Source organism: Corticium candelabrum, chromosome 4, assembly GCF_963422355.1.
Source record: "Corticium candelabrum chromosome 4, ooCorCand1.1, whole genome shotgun sequence".
In the NCBI taxonomy this organism is placed as follows: Eukaryota; Metazoa; Porifera; class Homoscleromorpha; order Homosclerophorida; family Plakinidae; genus Corticium; species Corticium candelabrum.
The window spans coordinates 5,968,344-5,983,913 of NC_085088.1; the positions used below are offsets into that span (position 1 = coordinate 5,968,344).

General features: G+C 42.0%; 2 protein-coding genes across 2 annotated transcripts in view; both read left to right on the top strand.

Moving 5' to 3' along the window:
* Nucleotides 1-1,009: 1,009 nt before the first annotated feature.
* The window catches only part of LOC134178935 (CD109 antigen-like), a 15,662-nt gene continuing 1,101 nt past the window's right edge, over nucleotides 1,010-15,570 (top strand). The window contains exons 1-36 of the mRNA XM_062645847.1: nucleotides 1,010-1,143; nucleotides 1,202-1,365; nucleotides 1,432-1,457; nucleotides 2,029-2,194; nucleotides 2,263-2,333; nucleotides 2,398-2,449; nucleotides 2,516-2,589; nucleotides 2,657-2,696; nucleotides 2,772-2,856; nucleotides 2,918-3,001; nucleotides 3,068-3,098; nucleotides 3,160-3,295; nucleotides 4,200-4,312; nucleotides 4,365-4,526; nucleotides 4,587-4,703; nucleotides 4,760-4,822; nucleotides 7,168-7,362; nucleotides 7,427-7,576; nucleotides 7,665-7,802; nucleotides 7,872-7,980; nucleotides 8,044-8,197; nucleotides 8,264-8,381; nucleotides 8,496-8,612; nucleotides 8,672-8,917; nucleotides 8,975-9,032; nucleotides 9,115-9,198; nucleotides 9,362-9,538; nucleotides 9,608-9,689; nucleotides 10,272-10,428; nucleotides 10,544-10,624; nucleotides 10,705-10,879; nucleotides 10,957-11,174; nucleotides 11,229-11,387; nucleotides 11,449-11,508; nucleotides 12,154-12,269; nucleotides 12,332-12,419. Coding sequence (XP_062501831.1) covers nucleotides 1,079-1,143; nucleotides 1,202-1,365; nucleotides 1,432-1,457; nucleotides 2,029-2,194; nucleotides 2,263-2,333; nucleotides 2,398-2,449; nucleotides 2,516-2,589; nucleotides 2,657-2,696; nucleotides 2,772-2,856; nucleotides 2,918-3,001; nucleotides 3,068-3,098; nucleotides 3,160-3,295; nucleotides 4,200-4,312; nucleotides 4,365-4,526; nucleotides 4,587-4,703; nucleotides 4,760-4,822; nucleotides 7,168-7,362; nucleotides 7,427-7,576; nucleotides 7,665-7,802; nucleotides 7,872-7,980; nucleotides 8,044-8,197; nucleotides 8,264-8,381; nucleotides 8,496-8,612; nucleotides 8,672-8,917; nucleotides 8,975-9,032; nucleotides 9,115-9,198; nucleotides 9,362-9,538; nucleotides 9,608-9,689; nucleotides 10,272-10,428; nucleotides 10,544-10,624; nucleotides 10,705-10,879; nucleotides 10,957-11,174; nucleotides 11,229-11,387; nucleotides 11,449-11,508; nucleotides 12,154-12,269; nucleotides 12,332-12,419 — 4,131 coding nt within the window. The 5' untranslated portion in view covers nucleotides 1,010-1,078. The remainder of the gene's footprint in view (nucleotides 1,144-1,201; nucleotides 1,366-1,431; nucleotides 1,458-2,028; nucleotides 2,195-2,262; nucleotides 2,334-2,397; nucleotides 2,450-2,515; nucleotides 2,590-2,656; nucleotides 2,697-2,771; nucleotides 2,857-2,917; nucleotides 3,002-3,067; nucleotides 3,099-3,159; nucleotides 3,296-4,199; nucleotides 4,313-4,364; nucleotides 4,527-4,586; nucleotides 4,704-4,759; nucleotides 4,823-7,167; nucleotides 7,363-7,426; nucleotides 7,577-7,664; nucleotides 7,803-7,871; nucleotides 7,981-8,043; nucleotides 8,198-8,263; nucleotides 8,382-8,495; nucleotides 8,613-8,671; nucleotides 8,918-8,974; nucleotides 9,033-9,114; nucleotides 9,199-9,361; nucleotides 9,539-9,607; nucleotides 9,690-10,271; nucleotides 10,429-10,543; nucleotides 10,625-10,704; nucleotides 10,880-10,956; nucleotides 11,175-11,228; nucleotides 11,388-11,448; nucleotides 11,509-12,153; nucleotides 12,270-12,331; nucleotides 12,420-15,570) is intronic.
* On the top strand, nucleotides 14,567-15,569 carry LOC134179057 (uncharacterized protein K02A2.6-like). Its single transcript, XM_062645960.1, has one exon. It carries the CDS (start codon nucleotides 14,578-14,580, stop codon nucleotides 15,301-15,303), a length of 726 nt encoding a protein of 241 aa, XP_062501944.1. The 5' UTR covers nucleotides 14,567-14,577; the 3' UTR covers nucleotides 15,304-15,569.

A 15,570-nucleotide genomic window follows, 5' to 3' on the forward strand; every position in this document is an offset into this window, starting at 1 on the left:
AGCGTTGTAGAATACCAGAAGGGTTTGGTCTCACGTGATCTTGGACTCTCTTGACGATGTCGTCATATTCGACTGCATCCGGTGTCTGCGGCGCGAGAAGGTTGCGGATGAGTTTGTACGTTTGAGCACCACATACGCTCAACAACACTGCCTTCCGTTGGTCTTTGTCAGTCACCTTGTTCGCCGTGAAGTAAAACCCTAGTCGCTCGACGTAGTGTTCCCATTCATCTTAATCAAAGGACCCCACTTTCCCGATCATTGATGTCATGTTTCGTTCTTTGCCTCGTCGTCAATATGTAGTATCGAGACTCGTGTATTTGCACTCTACGTTGTCTAACTCAACAAAGTCCGCCAAAACTAACTAGTCTCCTCTACTGTGCAGGCGCCCCAAGAAGCCTCCCAAAAACAACCCTAGACTATTGCACATTATGGTATCACATGAAATGGATAAGGTATGTCATGACATCAGATACCGTATAGCCATTGCTACTTTCTGTTCTTTAGCATATATTTTCATGTGTTTTTTACAACATTGTGAAATTTAGCAATTGACAACTAAAATGCTTACTTTTTAATCAATGGAATAATTTGTAGCCTAGACGACGCTGTATGGATATTGCGGAATCAGCCGGCCTACGCCGAATGTCTGGCCACGCGAGACTATGGAAAATAGGGGATTACGCGACATTTGACTGTGCAAATTGCAACCGTTTTTGCTCTAGATACTCTAGATTACGTAGCAAGCCTTTAAGATACTGCTACGTAAGGAAATTGTGTTCCTTAAATGTTCAAACGACACGTATAATGAGAATTGGCGCGGGTGCACGTGCACCACGCCTACCCCATCCTCCTTTTTATGTCGGCAGGCAGCAGTAGATCTATGTTCCTTCTCTATCCTGTGTTTATGGCATACATGAACGTACTGTAACCAAAGATAGAAAACTATATCTATTTCGTGAAGAGCAGCCATAACCACAGGTTATATATAGCGCACGTTATACACTGGTAGGTGTGCTTGACGTGATAAACTTGCGTTTTTCTTGAAATACGTCAATCGCAGTTGATTGAGTACGTTGCAATGAATGTCCAGCTGCTACCTATTCTCTGTTTGACGTTCGCTGGTCGTCCTGCCGTCGCCGGCAAGTAAGTCGACCAAGTTGCGACCTGCGCGCAGTGTTTCCTCTACATGCATGTTTTGCAGTTCGTACATTGTCATCTCTCCGAAGACTATACGTCCCGGTCTTACCGTTCGTATCAGTGCTACAATACTCCAGGCTAGCTCCGACGTGCGGGTGCAGACTGACGTGATTGCCAACGCTAACAGAACACGTAGTCAAGCGACAGCAAGCAAGACCATCTCACCAGGTATCTCTAAGCCAGCCGCTTGTGTTTATTTCCGACCGTATGTCAGAGGTTTTTTTATTCGTATAGGTGCGTCCGGCTTCATTGAGTTGCAGGTTCGTCTGAATGTCTAGAGGTTGATTGCTAGATTGCCTGACAACAAATCTAGTAGACTATAGTGCCTAGAAAGTCGCCGTCTGTATCTACTACGCGTGGAAAGCTGAGACTAGGGGCGCGTTCGATTGGGCTCTTCCGTCAGAGTCTGGAAGACACGCCGCTCTTCCAACAAGCAGAGTCGGTAGAGTTGGCTCTTTCGACTATAGCGGCAGAACTGTAGAAGTTGGAAGAGGGGCATGCACACGGAGCCTCTTCCAATCCAGCGCGCCCAGTGCATGAATACTTATATGTTACATTTAAATGGGCGGAGTTACAAGACACTTTCGGTTTGAGTCGGGCACAAGATTACACATTAGTACATGGCTCTCTATCAGTTTGAGGTGGCCACTTGTGCCATATATATGTTTGCAAAGCTATGTTCAAACCTACTCAGTACTGATTGCTATTTAATCAATTTATTAGTGTTGCTGATCATAGAGATCGATGACAGAGCAGATAGTATTTTCTGTCTTTCTTTCTTTCTTTCTATGGACTCAGTATATAAAATAATATAGATTTTGCAATTGACAGATGCCTAATCAACTTCCTCTTGAGGATGGACCATACTCACTACATGTGATTGGTATTGGTGCACATGGATTGACATTTATGGATGCAACTACCCTTATTGTTGACCAGAAATGCGTGTCTGTGTTCATACAGACAGACAAAGGCATGTATAAACCTGGACAAACAGGTATAGACTTGTTGAGTTAATTCTAACACATTTTTGTCATATCTCTAAAATTGTATGGATTGATGCAGTGCTGATGCGATTTATTGCTTACAAGCCGACTCTGTTGCCATACTCTGGAACAGTCGAAGTGTCTATTACAGTGAGTCTGTGCTATTTGCTTTTAATATTTCAGACAATATAAATCTTACACGTACATTGAGTAGGATCCTAATGACAACCTCATTGCTAAGTGGAAAGATGTCCGCCTAGACAGCGGTATACACTATAGCTGATACCAATTGCACAGTTAGTCTGCACGATGGTTGACACTGTGTTTTGCAGGTGTTGCTTCTAGAGACTTGCCATTGTCAATTGAGCCACCACTTGGAATGTGGGCAATATCAGTCAGTGGAGAAGTAATCTATAACTATAGCCTTAGGTTGTACATTGCAACGTGACTGTAGTGACATGATTTCTACTTAGTGTTTAGAGGGCAAACAAACATTTCGAGTTGACAAATACGGTATACAGCTGGCTATGCTACAGCAGTTAATACTAATACTGGTAATATATGTTAATTATCAAACTGTTTGTGCAGTTTTGCCCAAGTTTGAGGTGACTGTCAAACCACCATCGTTTCTCGTTTCTAGTGATACAAGTGTAGAGGGAACAGTAACTGCCAAGTACGTATATTGACTGGGACATGTACGACACGAGAGATGAATTGTTTACTTTTGCCCTCAGATACACGTATGGTCAACCAGTGAAAGGGACATTAGAGCTGACATTTTACCTAATAACACGATATTATTCTTATTATGGCAAACCGTAAGTTATGTTACAAACATTTTACTGTTGTGTGGAAATTTGTTGCCAGCAGAATTGAGTGTGTAGACCTAAAATATTGCGAATGTCAAACATTAAAGTATGACAATTAATAAAATATATAGAGTTAAATTAGTCCTAATATGTTGCTGTATATTTAGATTGATGGAACGAAAGCTTTTATGCTTGACAGTAGCAAGATTCGAAGTCTGCGGGAAGATCATTACATGGTGAAAAGTAATCTACCAAGTCAAGGACAGTTGGCTATCAATGCATCTGTGACAGAGGAATTGACAGGTGATTGCAATTAAAGTGGAGACACATTTTGACAGTTCATTTAATGATGACTACGGACAACCGTTGTAACAATAGTAGTCACCGTCTTGGCTTAGTGGGTGGTGACAATTCCTACCACTCTATATGGTTTGGAGGTTCAAACCCCAGTGACGACAATAAATTATGAAAGTTGTCTATCTTTCTTTCTCATGTTTCTCTAGCTTTGCCCATGAGACTATGACTTGTTTCAGTCGTTGGGGAGTTTCTGTGGTCTGGCGAACGGTTCATTGACGATGACGTTCAATTTTTTAAAATCTTTCCTGGTGGTCATTGATATCCAATAGGCATACTGTCTTGATGTCTGTGGTCATCGTAATACCTACAATCTATATCGAATTGTCTAGTTTTTGGTCACCGTATAGACCAATACAGAAACATGTACCCTGCTGGGCTTACCTGCCGTGTTGATGGGTGTCCAGATGGGGTAAAGACCCCACTTGCCCATCATGGCGGGGCATAACGACACATGGCCTGGGTTCAACCCCGGGTGGCGACAGCAATATAGGGAAACAAGTCTGTTGTTTCTTACTCACTGTCTATTTGGCTATGTCTGTGAGAGTAGACTTGTTTCCGTCGATGGGGAGTTTCTGTCATCTGACTTGGGGATCATTGGCAATGAGAATCCGTGCTTTCCTGGTATTCATTGATATCTAATGGGTGTGCTGTCAGAGCTGGCGAAATCCTCGAAGCGTATGCAATCAATGATCGATAAGCTAGTTACTAGGATAACAGGGATTACACGGAAACGTGTACCTCTCTGGGACTTACCTGCAGGGTTGCTGGGCACCCGTTGAGGGTCAAAACCTACCTGGAGGGTGATGACGACGGTAACAATAATAATTTTATGTTGATTATATGTATGCAGGAACAACTTTGAGTGGTCAAGGTTTGACTTCTTTGTACAGTCATTCCATCAAGTTGGAGTTTCATGAATCAACTCCTAAAACATTTAAGCCAGGCTTGTCATTTGTTGCCAGGGTAAATTGTTTTTATTTCTACTGATTGCACATGTGTAATTGTCTGTTTGCAGGTACTTGTTACAACACAGGATAATAAACCTGTAGAGGGAATTAATGTCACCGTTACTGCTAGTGCCCATATTGAGTCGACTCCATTTGTTGTTCAAGTTGTAGGAGGGATTGCTGTGTTGATATACGATGTACCAACAGGTGCCACGTGGCTGTCGCTGAATGTATGTGTTTCAAAATATTGAGGTAATTCATCATTTGTTGAGTTGTGCTGGTTTTGCCAGGCTAAGTGTGAGGATCCAAGAACAGGAAATATAGTGACCGCAAACAGTCATCCTAGCATAAGCAAATCTCCTAGCAATAGCTTTATCCAACTGTCAACGAGTACCTCGAGTACTCAAGTATAGTTACTATTGTTTCGTGATTTTATGAGATTAACACGGAACATGCTGTTTAGATTGGCACGTCTTTGAATTATGGAGTCAAATCGAATTTTGAATTTTCAAAACTCTACTACCAGGTTTGTGATCTATTAAATGTTAATACATTCTACTATTCTTTTCCCAACACCAGCCCCAACACAACTATCTCAACAAAACCCAAACATAATATTGTCACTACTATCCAATGCTACTCTCTCTAAAGCCATCTTAGAATTATAAAGCCAAAGTTAGATGGACAACTGTTGATGGAGATATGACGTGGCTTGGCTAATGGCCAGGTGATTATGCAATCCTGATCTCCGTGCAATTGATTTCAAAAAGTTAAGGCTGTGGGACTACCAAAGACCGAAAGTTTTCCACAATGGGGTGGAATATTCCTCCTTCTGCTGTTACAGATGCTTGGTGTAAATTGTCTTTTGCCTCCTTTTCTGCTTCAGGGCCTGGCTGATTTGAAGCTCTTACGACTAAATAAGGTTGGAAGGAGTTTTTACAGTAATGTCAAAATAAGTGGGGCGTCCTTGCTCAAAATCCGGATGGTAAAGGTCTCCAGTCTTAGTCTCGCGTAGCCAGACCCTTCTTGTCTGGCAGGATGTAGGTGGGAAGGGTCTGGCTACGCGAGACTATCCCAGCCTACTTGGTTGAATATTCATTGCATTTTTTTCATTCGACAGTTTGCATTGTCGTTTAACTTAACAAAGTGTGAAAAATCACTTCAGTTAGAGTGTCGTGGCGCCTAGTTCCCACGTTGCCATTGCCAAAACCCAACAATGATCACCTTGCACATCCAACACTTTCCACAAGAGAAAAGTTTTGATATCTGAGGATATGGAGAACTGTTCAGTGGCATAGGAATGTCATCCAGGTTGGGGTGCCAAACCCCAAATTATGCACAGCAAGTGTGGGCTCGTGCACTGAAGACGTCTGCGTGCACGTGTAGTTTACATTGTTGTGTATTGGATCTCCTTGTTTTTTCCACTTGTAGCTCGTTTTCATGATGACCTGTGTGTGTGTGTGTGTGTGTGTGTGTGTGTGTGTGTGTGTGTGTGTGTGTGTGTGTGTGTGTGTGTGTGTGTGTGTGTGTGTGTGTGTGTGTGTGTGTGTGTGTGTGTGTGTGTGTATGCATCGGGTCTCCTCTCGAAGGATCGACCCTTGCAAAAATCTCTTGATGACGCAAACGCTTCACATTCTAGTTTATTCGAACACACGCCTACACCAGTCCTTTGCAGACGGTACGTTTTGTCGTCCTTCGCAATGATGTGAGCAATCAAATGTTTATTGCTGACGGAACTTACTCTTTTGTCTCTCCAAATTCTGATTGCATTTGCATCAAATTCAACCTAGACATTTTGTAACTAGCGCTACACGGGGAGTGTGTCGATTTCTATAAAAGAAGCGCAAAGACAAGATTCGAATTCATTCAGCACATCCGGAACCTCGCAACAAAGATTGCACGTGACATGTCCACCCTGCGTCTTTCGTTAGTATCTTGCCCGGACAAAGGACGGGGCATGAATTTAGTATATATATATATATATATATACATATTATATATGTATATATATATATATATATATAGTGACCATAGGCTGCTGATTGGGTGGCCATGGTCCCAGTGACACCCGTGGTTCCCACGCTTATCTTGGTATTCCAAGACATAGTATATGCTTTACGCAATGTACTTTTTTATTATCTCCATTCTGACAACAATGGCCTAAGAATTGAACTTTGTTGTAGAGCAGATAACTTTAAACATCCCGGTGACTTGTGCCACTCTGATTTTGGGAGGAAACCCTACCTTTTCATTTTTCAGTGAGGAACTCATTACAGCCTAGTCACATATACATGCCATCTCATATCCTGAATCAGCTGGAGAGGCTGGAGTTGAAGAGAAAGATATGAAACACGACGAAGTCTTGAAATGTGGTTGCTCTTCTATATTCCACTACTTGTAGTAGAAATTAAGTCTTGATTTGGGCTAAGTGCGTAGCTTGTTTAGAAACACAGGAAATTTTAGCATCTTGCTCAGCTCCTGTTCATAACACAAATTATAGCATAGCTCTTATATAATTTACATGAGCAAGTATCAGTAACATTATAGCAGTATAATGCCAGGCTTATCCTGGACAGATTTTGTTAGAGAACTTTGTTCTGTTGGAAACTTAGAGTGATTTGCATTGTGTCGTTGCATATATTGATAATATATTTGATATCTGGAATCATTTGGTACATGGAGCACACATAGCCTGAAAATTCTGAAGTCTAGCTATTGCGAGGTGGACATCGCATATATAGACTTTGACAATTAGCAAAGCTGTGTCTAACTTACATGAGCAACTATCAATTTGACTTTGGGCATAGAACAACAGAATTATTGTAAGGTTTTGTTTTACAGTGTTTGATTGAGTGTATGTTTGTTATGTAGGTAATGGCTCGTGGCAGTTTGATTGTGCACGGCTTTAGGCAGTTGAACAGCTCTGCTACTAACACTAGTCTTGAAGTCTGTGTTACCCATGCCATGGCTCCGTCGGCTCAGATTGTGGCTTACGTGATCACGACCGGTGGTGAAGTGGTTGCAGACAGTCTTTCGGTTTCTGTCGCCATAGGCTTTGAGAATTCGGTTTGTCGTGTAGCAGAGAGACATTCAAGCGTTGAATTGTTCTAAGTTGGAATTCGCTATTCAGGTGAATGTTTCATTTGATGTAACTGAGAAAAAGCCTGGTGACAATGTGACAGTTACTGTCAAAGCGGCACCTGATTCATTCGTGGCTGTTGCTGCAGTTGACTATAGTGTCGGATTACTAGCAGACACCAAGGATATCACACAAGCACACGTAAGATGGATGCAAAACATTCGAGAATATTAGAGAAGTGATTGCTGTGCATGCTAGTTGTTGTTTGGTAACTGTTATGTGTGTGTAGGTTGTCAATGAGCTTCAATCATATGACAGTTCAACTCCAGATTGGAATAACAGTCCTATGCGGGGGTTTCTTCAAAAAAAACATTCTATATGGTGGCCGTGGTCATCGGGTGGTCAAGACGCATATAGCATATTTGATGTACGTTTATTCATTTTACGGTTTTGATCCTTGTGATCTAATTAGACAATGGCAATGTATTACGTCTAGAAAGCAGGCATCGTGGTATTGACAGATACTACTTTGTACAAAATAGAAAAAAAGCGATTTCGAGGAGGATGGTCCCGGAACTGGAAATTCTCTCGTAGTCGTACAGCTTGTAATCAGTTAATATCCTTTGTTTCATCATACAATGAAGTATATTTTTCTTATGTACAATTAGATTCATATGCAACTACTTATGACGTGGCCCCTCATGCTTCTGAACGCCAACATAGTGTCACTGCTCCAACAACAGGTGAATTCGAACTCTTAGAACCCGAGAGAACGAGAACTTTCTTTCCTGAAACATGGTTGTGGTCTGATGCAGTAACCGGGTAAATAAAATCAAAGTGTTATATTATGACCTCGTGTAACATTATCTTGTGCTGTAATGCTGGTAGAGCTAATGGAATGACTACGTTTACGAGCAAAGTTCCAGACACCATTACGACATGGGTCGCAAGTGGTTTTGCAGTCAACAGCAAATCAGGATTGGGTGTCCCTGTGACAAGAGCTGAGGTACTGAATGATATATAATAGGGTATATATTTACATGAAGTAAATCTAACAAATATTTTCATTTTGTTTTTTAAATAATGGCAAATACGACTTGTGGGATACTTTTTTTTATAGTTAAAGGCATTTCAGCCATTTTTTGTGTCTCTCAATCTTCCCTACTCCGTCAGACGTGGAGAGCAGCTGGGTCTCAAAGTGACTGTGTTCAACTATTTGGATGTTGATATTAATAATGTGAGAGATTTTGTCTACTCATTTGCTGTTATTTCAGTGTCAGTGTGCTTTGCTTTTAGGTGCTTGTCGAACTGGAAGAGAACAGAGATCTTCTTTCTGTGTCATACAATATTTTGACGAATGAGGCAGAACTAATCAACCCTCCCGAACCGTCTAGACTCTCGAGAACTATTTCGGTCACTGCTAACAGTGGGACGACAGTTGTGTTTGCAGTTACCCCAAGAACGGTGGGTCAAATTGTTATCAAAGTAAAAGCAAGATCTAGTGTTGCCGCTGATGCCGTGGAGCGCCAGTTGCTTGTTGTCGTAAGTCGATTCTATTTGTCAAATAAGAAGAAGATTGATGCTCATGCTCTAATGTAGCCTGAAGGCCGAGCAGTTGATTACACTCAAAATGTCTTCATACAAATGGATCAGTCTAGTACGTAGGATAAACATAGATGAACTACTTCGCATATGAAATGCACGATGTATTATATATATTGCTATCTCATGTACTATAGATCAAAGTTATAAGCAGTCGTTGTCTCTAAGTCTACCGTCGGATGTCATCAAAGACTCCGGCCGAGCTACTGTTTCAGTTATTGGTATGATATCTTGAAATATTTTGTATTTATTTTGTAAAAGTTTTTGTAAATATATTATTTTCATAAAAAAAGTATTTTGTAAAATAAACAAATTTGTATAAATATATTTTGTAAATATTTTGTGTGGAACTGTTGATCATGGGGTACATATTGCAATGATTAGGTGATTTGATGGGCTCGACATTAAACAATCTAGAGCAGTTGGTGCGCATGCCATATGGATGTGGAGAACAGAATGCTGCCAGTACGGCACCAAACATATTTGTTCGTCAGTACTTGGATGCAACAAAACAGTTGACATTTGACCTGAAGTCAAAAACGAACAAATATATGACAACAGGTCTAAGTTAATTCAAAGCGGTTAAACATGTCAGTAATGCGCTAACTAAGTGTTTGTGCTTCGTTTTAGGATACCAACGTCAGTTAAACTACAGACATGATGATGGCTCGTACAGTGCATTTGGTGGAAAGAATAGCAGTGGTAGCCTCTGGTATGTTACCACACTTAGAGGCTCATGCATACATGTTATAGTAGTTGTGTGTGTGCGTGCGTGCATGTGCGTGTGTTGTGTGTGTGTGTGTGTGTGTGTGTGTGTGTGTGTGTGTGTGTGTGTGTGTGTGTGTGTGTGTGTGTGATTGTTTGTGTGTGTGTGTGTGTGCGTGTGTGTGTGTGTGTGTGTGTGAGTGTGTGTGTGTGTGTGTGTGTGTGTGTGTGTGTGTGTGTGGTGTGTGTGTGTGTGTGTGTCGTGTGTGTGTGTGTGTGTGTGTGTGTGTGTGTGTGATTGTTTGTTTGTGTGTGTGTGTGTGTGTGTGTGTGTGTGTGTGTGTGTGTGTCATATGTGTGTGTGTGTGTGTCATATGTGTGTGTGTGTGTGCGTGCGTGTGTGTGTGTGCCTGTTTGTGTGTGTGTGTGTGTGTGTGTGTGTGTGTGTGTGTGTGTGTGTGTGTTTGTGTGTGTGTGTGTGTGTGTTACTAAAATAATGATGTAGGTCGCAATGTATCACAGTTGATGACATTTGTCAAGCTACAGTTTCTGTCCATTTTATCACACGATTTTTACATTTGTGATGTAGGTTGACAGCATTTGTTGTAAAATTGTATGCTCTGGCCTGTGAGTTTGTAACTATTGATTCACAACAAGTGATGCTCTCGACAGAATGGATAGCAGAGCAACAATTCTCGAGTGGCGCTTTTCCCACTGTTGGAATACTCATTCAAACATACATGAAAGTGAGTCAGCACGATCGAATTACAAAAACACGATATCTTTAGATGCAGACGCAGCAAAGGCTTGCTGTGCTTTGTATAATTCAGTTGTTATAGTTATTAAGTAGTTTTTTCTTAGGGAGATCTCGATGGGGAAACTGCCAACACAGCGTTTGTGCTCATCTCGCTTATTGAAGCCAAGAATGCAGCCAACGCCGATGTATGTTTATCAGTTTGACAATAATCTTTGTCAAAAATATACATAGCATAATAACGTTTGAAGGTGTTGGTGATGTGTAGGCAGCACCAGCAGTCGATGCCGCTATCACAAAAGCTCAAAGCTACCTACAAGAAAAGTTGACATCAACGATTAGACATCATACTATCTGTATTATGGCATATGCTCTTGCACTTTCTAAAAGCTCAATGACATCTCAAGCTATCACCAAGCTGAAGTCTATTGCGACTGTAGATGGTAAGAGAGTGACAATGTTCGGCAGTAGTTTTTACCTCTTTACTGAAGGTTGTATTCGCGTGTTTAATTTCATGAAGGTGGAGTAATGTACTGGAAGGAGACCGGCGGCTCAAGTAGGAAGAGTAGCAATGATGATTTCTTTTATTATCCTTACCACGCGTCGTCGGCTGAAATTGAGATGACTGGCTATGGTCTTTTGGCCATCATGCAGACCGGTGACGTTTCTGGTGGGCTGCCAGCTGCTAAATGGTTGAGTAAACAGAGGAATTCGCTTGGAGGATGGTCCTCAACTCAGGTAAAGTTTCCATTGTCAATTTGTGTGTAAAGTGTATGTTGATGTGTCATACAGGACACGTGTGTTGCTCTTCAAGCTCTCGCTAATTTTGCTACTGCTGTGCACAGTGGATCTGGATATCTCAACATTCAGCTTACTGCAGATGTTGATTTAGATTTCTCACATTTATTTAGTGTTGACTCTGACAATGCACTAGTTCTTCAACAAGCAGAGGTTGTCTTTTGTGTTGCTAATTTAGGTGAAGTCAATCATTAGTTGTTGTTGCATGCTCTAGGTTCCTGTTGGTGGCAATCTTAACTTGAATGTGAATGGGTCTGGAACTGCTCTTCTGCAGGTACTAATGAGTTAAGCACGTGTTATGTTGTGTATAATACTCTGTTTTGCATCACTAAAATATATGTAAATATATGATGAAGAAAGTGAAGGAAAGAGAGTGTAGAGCTGTCAGATGCTCACACGAGTGTTCACCGAATTGATGCATGTCTTATAGGTTGCATGTTGTTAAAATACATTGGTAGATACCTAAATGACTTTGTGCATAGTGGTGGTTGGTTCTAAATACTGAATACAGGGAGTTCATTTATGAAGGTTGAAGTAGCGTTGTTGTGTCATATGGAACCATGAGGATCTGGTACAAGTCTATATATGTTGAAGACTCATATGACAGATAAAGCGTTTGATTTTGATGTTTGCTAAAAATTACACAATAATGAATTCATAAGGCAATCTATGCTTTTAGGCACAAGAATGTATAATTCATTGACAAAATCAAATCAAATCGTATATGCATCCTTGTCTCACATGGATAGCTCCTTTTTTGACTTTTGCATGACATCATAAAGGCAAGGAGTTGGCTACACAAGACTACTATATAGTATGTGCATGCATAGATATGGTAGATGTAAGATATAATGTTTATGTAAACATGTGCGATTGGTGTGTAGCATGTTGTTATCAATTAGCATTATTTGAACGTTAGGCTACTGTGGCGTACAGCGTTCCTGCACGTGGTAGCTCAGAACCGTCTTACCAGCTGGTAGTTGATGTGTTGGAGAAGAATACTAGTGGCAGTATTGATATAACACTTTGTTCAAAGTAATTACGTATGCGTTTCATGATATTATCTATTCTTACTGATGCTCTGAGTGTGTATTTAGATATATAAAGAATAAGAACTCTGGCATGGTTGTTGTGTCGGCTGTGCTCCCATCTGGATTTGGAGTTGATCATGAGGCAATGGAGACAGTATGTCTAATTGTGTCAGTGTATACTCAATTAATTGATTATATTTATGTAGACATGAAACTGAATGAAGTTATAACTGTATCTAACTTAAAGTTATAATGACTGGGACAACTGAAGCCTTATGCTGTCTTACTTTGACAATTTCGAAGCTTGAATTAGTGGCACAGCAAAATGACATACTGGTGTACTTTTTGGTCCAAGGACAGACCTCTCATTGTCTTCCATTGCAATTTTGAAATCCAACTGGCATTGCTGTATACAAGTATAGGTTATCGTATGATTAATGTGCTTTAAACAATGCAAGGGGTGGGATTACTGTGGAGTGACTCTATTAATAGCGTAGTGACACGCATGCGTAACTATTGTATCTTCGTAGTATGTCTTCGTAGTGTGTTGAGTTCTAGTGTGTTGAGTAGAATAAATACAAACCGTATAACACCATATGGCGACAGGAGTGGGACTCATACGACTCGAACCACCAGGTCCTTTCAACTTTCGGCAGCCAGACGACTGGCCGAGGTGGAAGAGAAGATTCACACAGTTTCGAATCGCTTCAGGCCTGGCAGACGCGGACGAAGTACGTCAAGTGTCCACGTTACTCTACTGCATGGGAGAGGACGCAGAGGAAGTCCTAACTTCCACCAACATCACGGAAGACAACAAAAAGAAGTACGATGAGGTGATTGCTAAATTCGAAGAATTTTTCCACATACGTCGCAACGTGATCTACGAGAGAGCGCGCTTCAATCGACGAAATCAGTTAGAGGGAGAGTCTATCGAGCAGTATATCACCGCTTTGTACGAACTGGTCGAGACATGCGAATACGGAGGTTTGCAACAGGAAATGCTGAGGGACAGAATTGTCGTCGGAATAAGAGACCAGGCGCTATCAGAACGTCTACAGTGTGATGCTGAGCTTACGTTGGAGAAGGTCAAACGATCTACAAGACAGAGAGAAGCCGTGAAAGAACAGCATAAACATCTGCAAGGTGACGGCAGCAAGGACCATCCAATTGTCATAGAGCAAGTGCGAAACGGCGCTAAAAGCGGCACAGCAGGCGGTAAAAGCGGCACCACAGGTGGCAAATCGCAAGCAAGCAGACACCAGTTTGGCGGCGGACGGTCAAAGTCGGCAACCCCACCCGCGCGACACCAATGTAAGCGCTGCGGAAGATATCATGCTAAAGAAGCCTACTGTCCAGCAAGACAAGCCAGGTGTTCAAAGTGTAACCGAAAGGGTCACTTTGGAGCTCAATGTTTCTCGAAGACAATCGAAAATGTGGACAGTGAGAGTCGAGACGGGGCCTATGTATTTCCAGTGAACGTATCCAAAAGGATCACATGGTCTTCCAAAATTTCAGTAGGAGGCAAAGAGCTAACATTCAAGTTAGATACAGGGGCCGAGGTGACAGTGATCACAGAAGAGGCACATAGAGTGTTAGAAATGCCAAAGTTGCAGAAACCGTCCAAAGCCTTGTATGGACCAACATCTACAGCTCTTCGGACATTGGGACAATTCACAAGTACACTATCAGTGAATAACAAGACATCAGAGGAGACTATCTTCGTTGTCCAGGGATTGAAAACCAATTTACTAGGGTTACCGGCTATCACATCGTTACAACTTGTCCACAGGATCCAAGCGACCAGTGTAGGAACCACCATACCAGACCGATTTCCCAAAGTTTTTCAGGGACTGGGTAATCTTGGTGATCCATACAAAATCAAGCTTAGAGAGGGAGCCAAGCCCTATGCGCTGTACACACCCCGGAATGTTCCAATTTCTCTCAGACAACAAGATAATGAGCTCCATTTAACTCCATCAAGTCCGTTCCCACAACTTGCCAAGGAAAATCTGGTAACTGAGAAGTCATGAGTGGTTCAGTTCCTTGTGGATTCTCTTTTGCACATGTGGGGCATTGTTGCACCAATTGATATATCTGTTGTGTTATTACTATACAACAACCGTGTAGTGATTCCTGACGAACTCAGAAAAGATGTCCTGACCAAAATTCATGAGGGTCATCAGGGCATAGTTCGTTGCAGACAGAGAGCACACACCTCCGTCTGGTGGCCGGGGATAACACAACAGATATATCAATTGGTGCAACAATGCCCCACAAGTGCAAAAGAGAATCCACAAGGAACTGAACCACTCATGACTTCTCAGTTACCAGATTTTCCTTGGCAAGTTGTGGGAACGGACTTGATGGAGTTAAATGGAGCTCATTATCTTGTTGTCATTGACTACTTCTCAAGATATCCAGAGCTTATCAAGTTGACGTCCACCACAGCCTTAGCAGTAATTCAAGCCTTGAAATCTGTTTTTGCCCGTCACGGCATCCCTAATATTCTCAGGAGTGACAACGGACCTCAGTATATCGCTCGGGAAACCAAAGAGTTCGCCAAGGCTTATGGATTTGTCATGATAACCAGCAGCCCTAGGTACCCGCAGAGCAACGGACTCGTGGAGCGGATGGTCAAATCCATCAAACAGCTACTGACAAAGGCGGAGGACCCACATCTCGGGCTACTGGCTTACAGATCCACGCCACTGCCTTGGTGCACTCTCAGTCCTTCAGAATTGCTCATGGGAAGACGATTGAGAACAACGATGCCACAGTCGACAGCACAACTCACCCCACACTGGGATTATCTGAGGAATTTTCGTGAAGCAGATAATTTTTTCAAAAGTAAACAGAAGAAGAACTTTGACTCCAGACATCGAGCTAAAGACCTGCCCCAATTACAAAAGGACACGGAAGTCTGGATAACGTCAGGTAAAGAGCCAGCTCAAGGGACAATCGTCGGTCCAGGCCACACTCCACGATCCTATGTCATCAAAACAGACAAAGGGGAGGTGAGGAGAATAGAGGACATTTGAAAGCCATCCCAAAGTTTGGCACTTCACTTGAAATCGAAACTCCCCAGAATACGGAAACTGGTCAAGCAACACCAACCAGGCCACAAACGAGAAGCCAGACTGGTTGTCAAATAAAGAGGCCGATGAAACTCGACCTGTAAGGGGAGATGTGGAGTGACTCTATTAATAGCGTAGTGACACGCATGCGTAACTATTGTATCTTCGTAGTATGTCTTCGTAGTGTGTTGAGTTCTAGTGTGTTGAGTAGAATAAATACAAACCGTATAA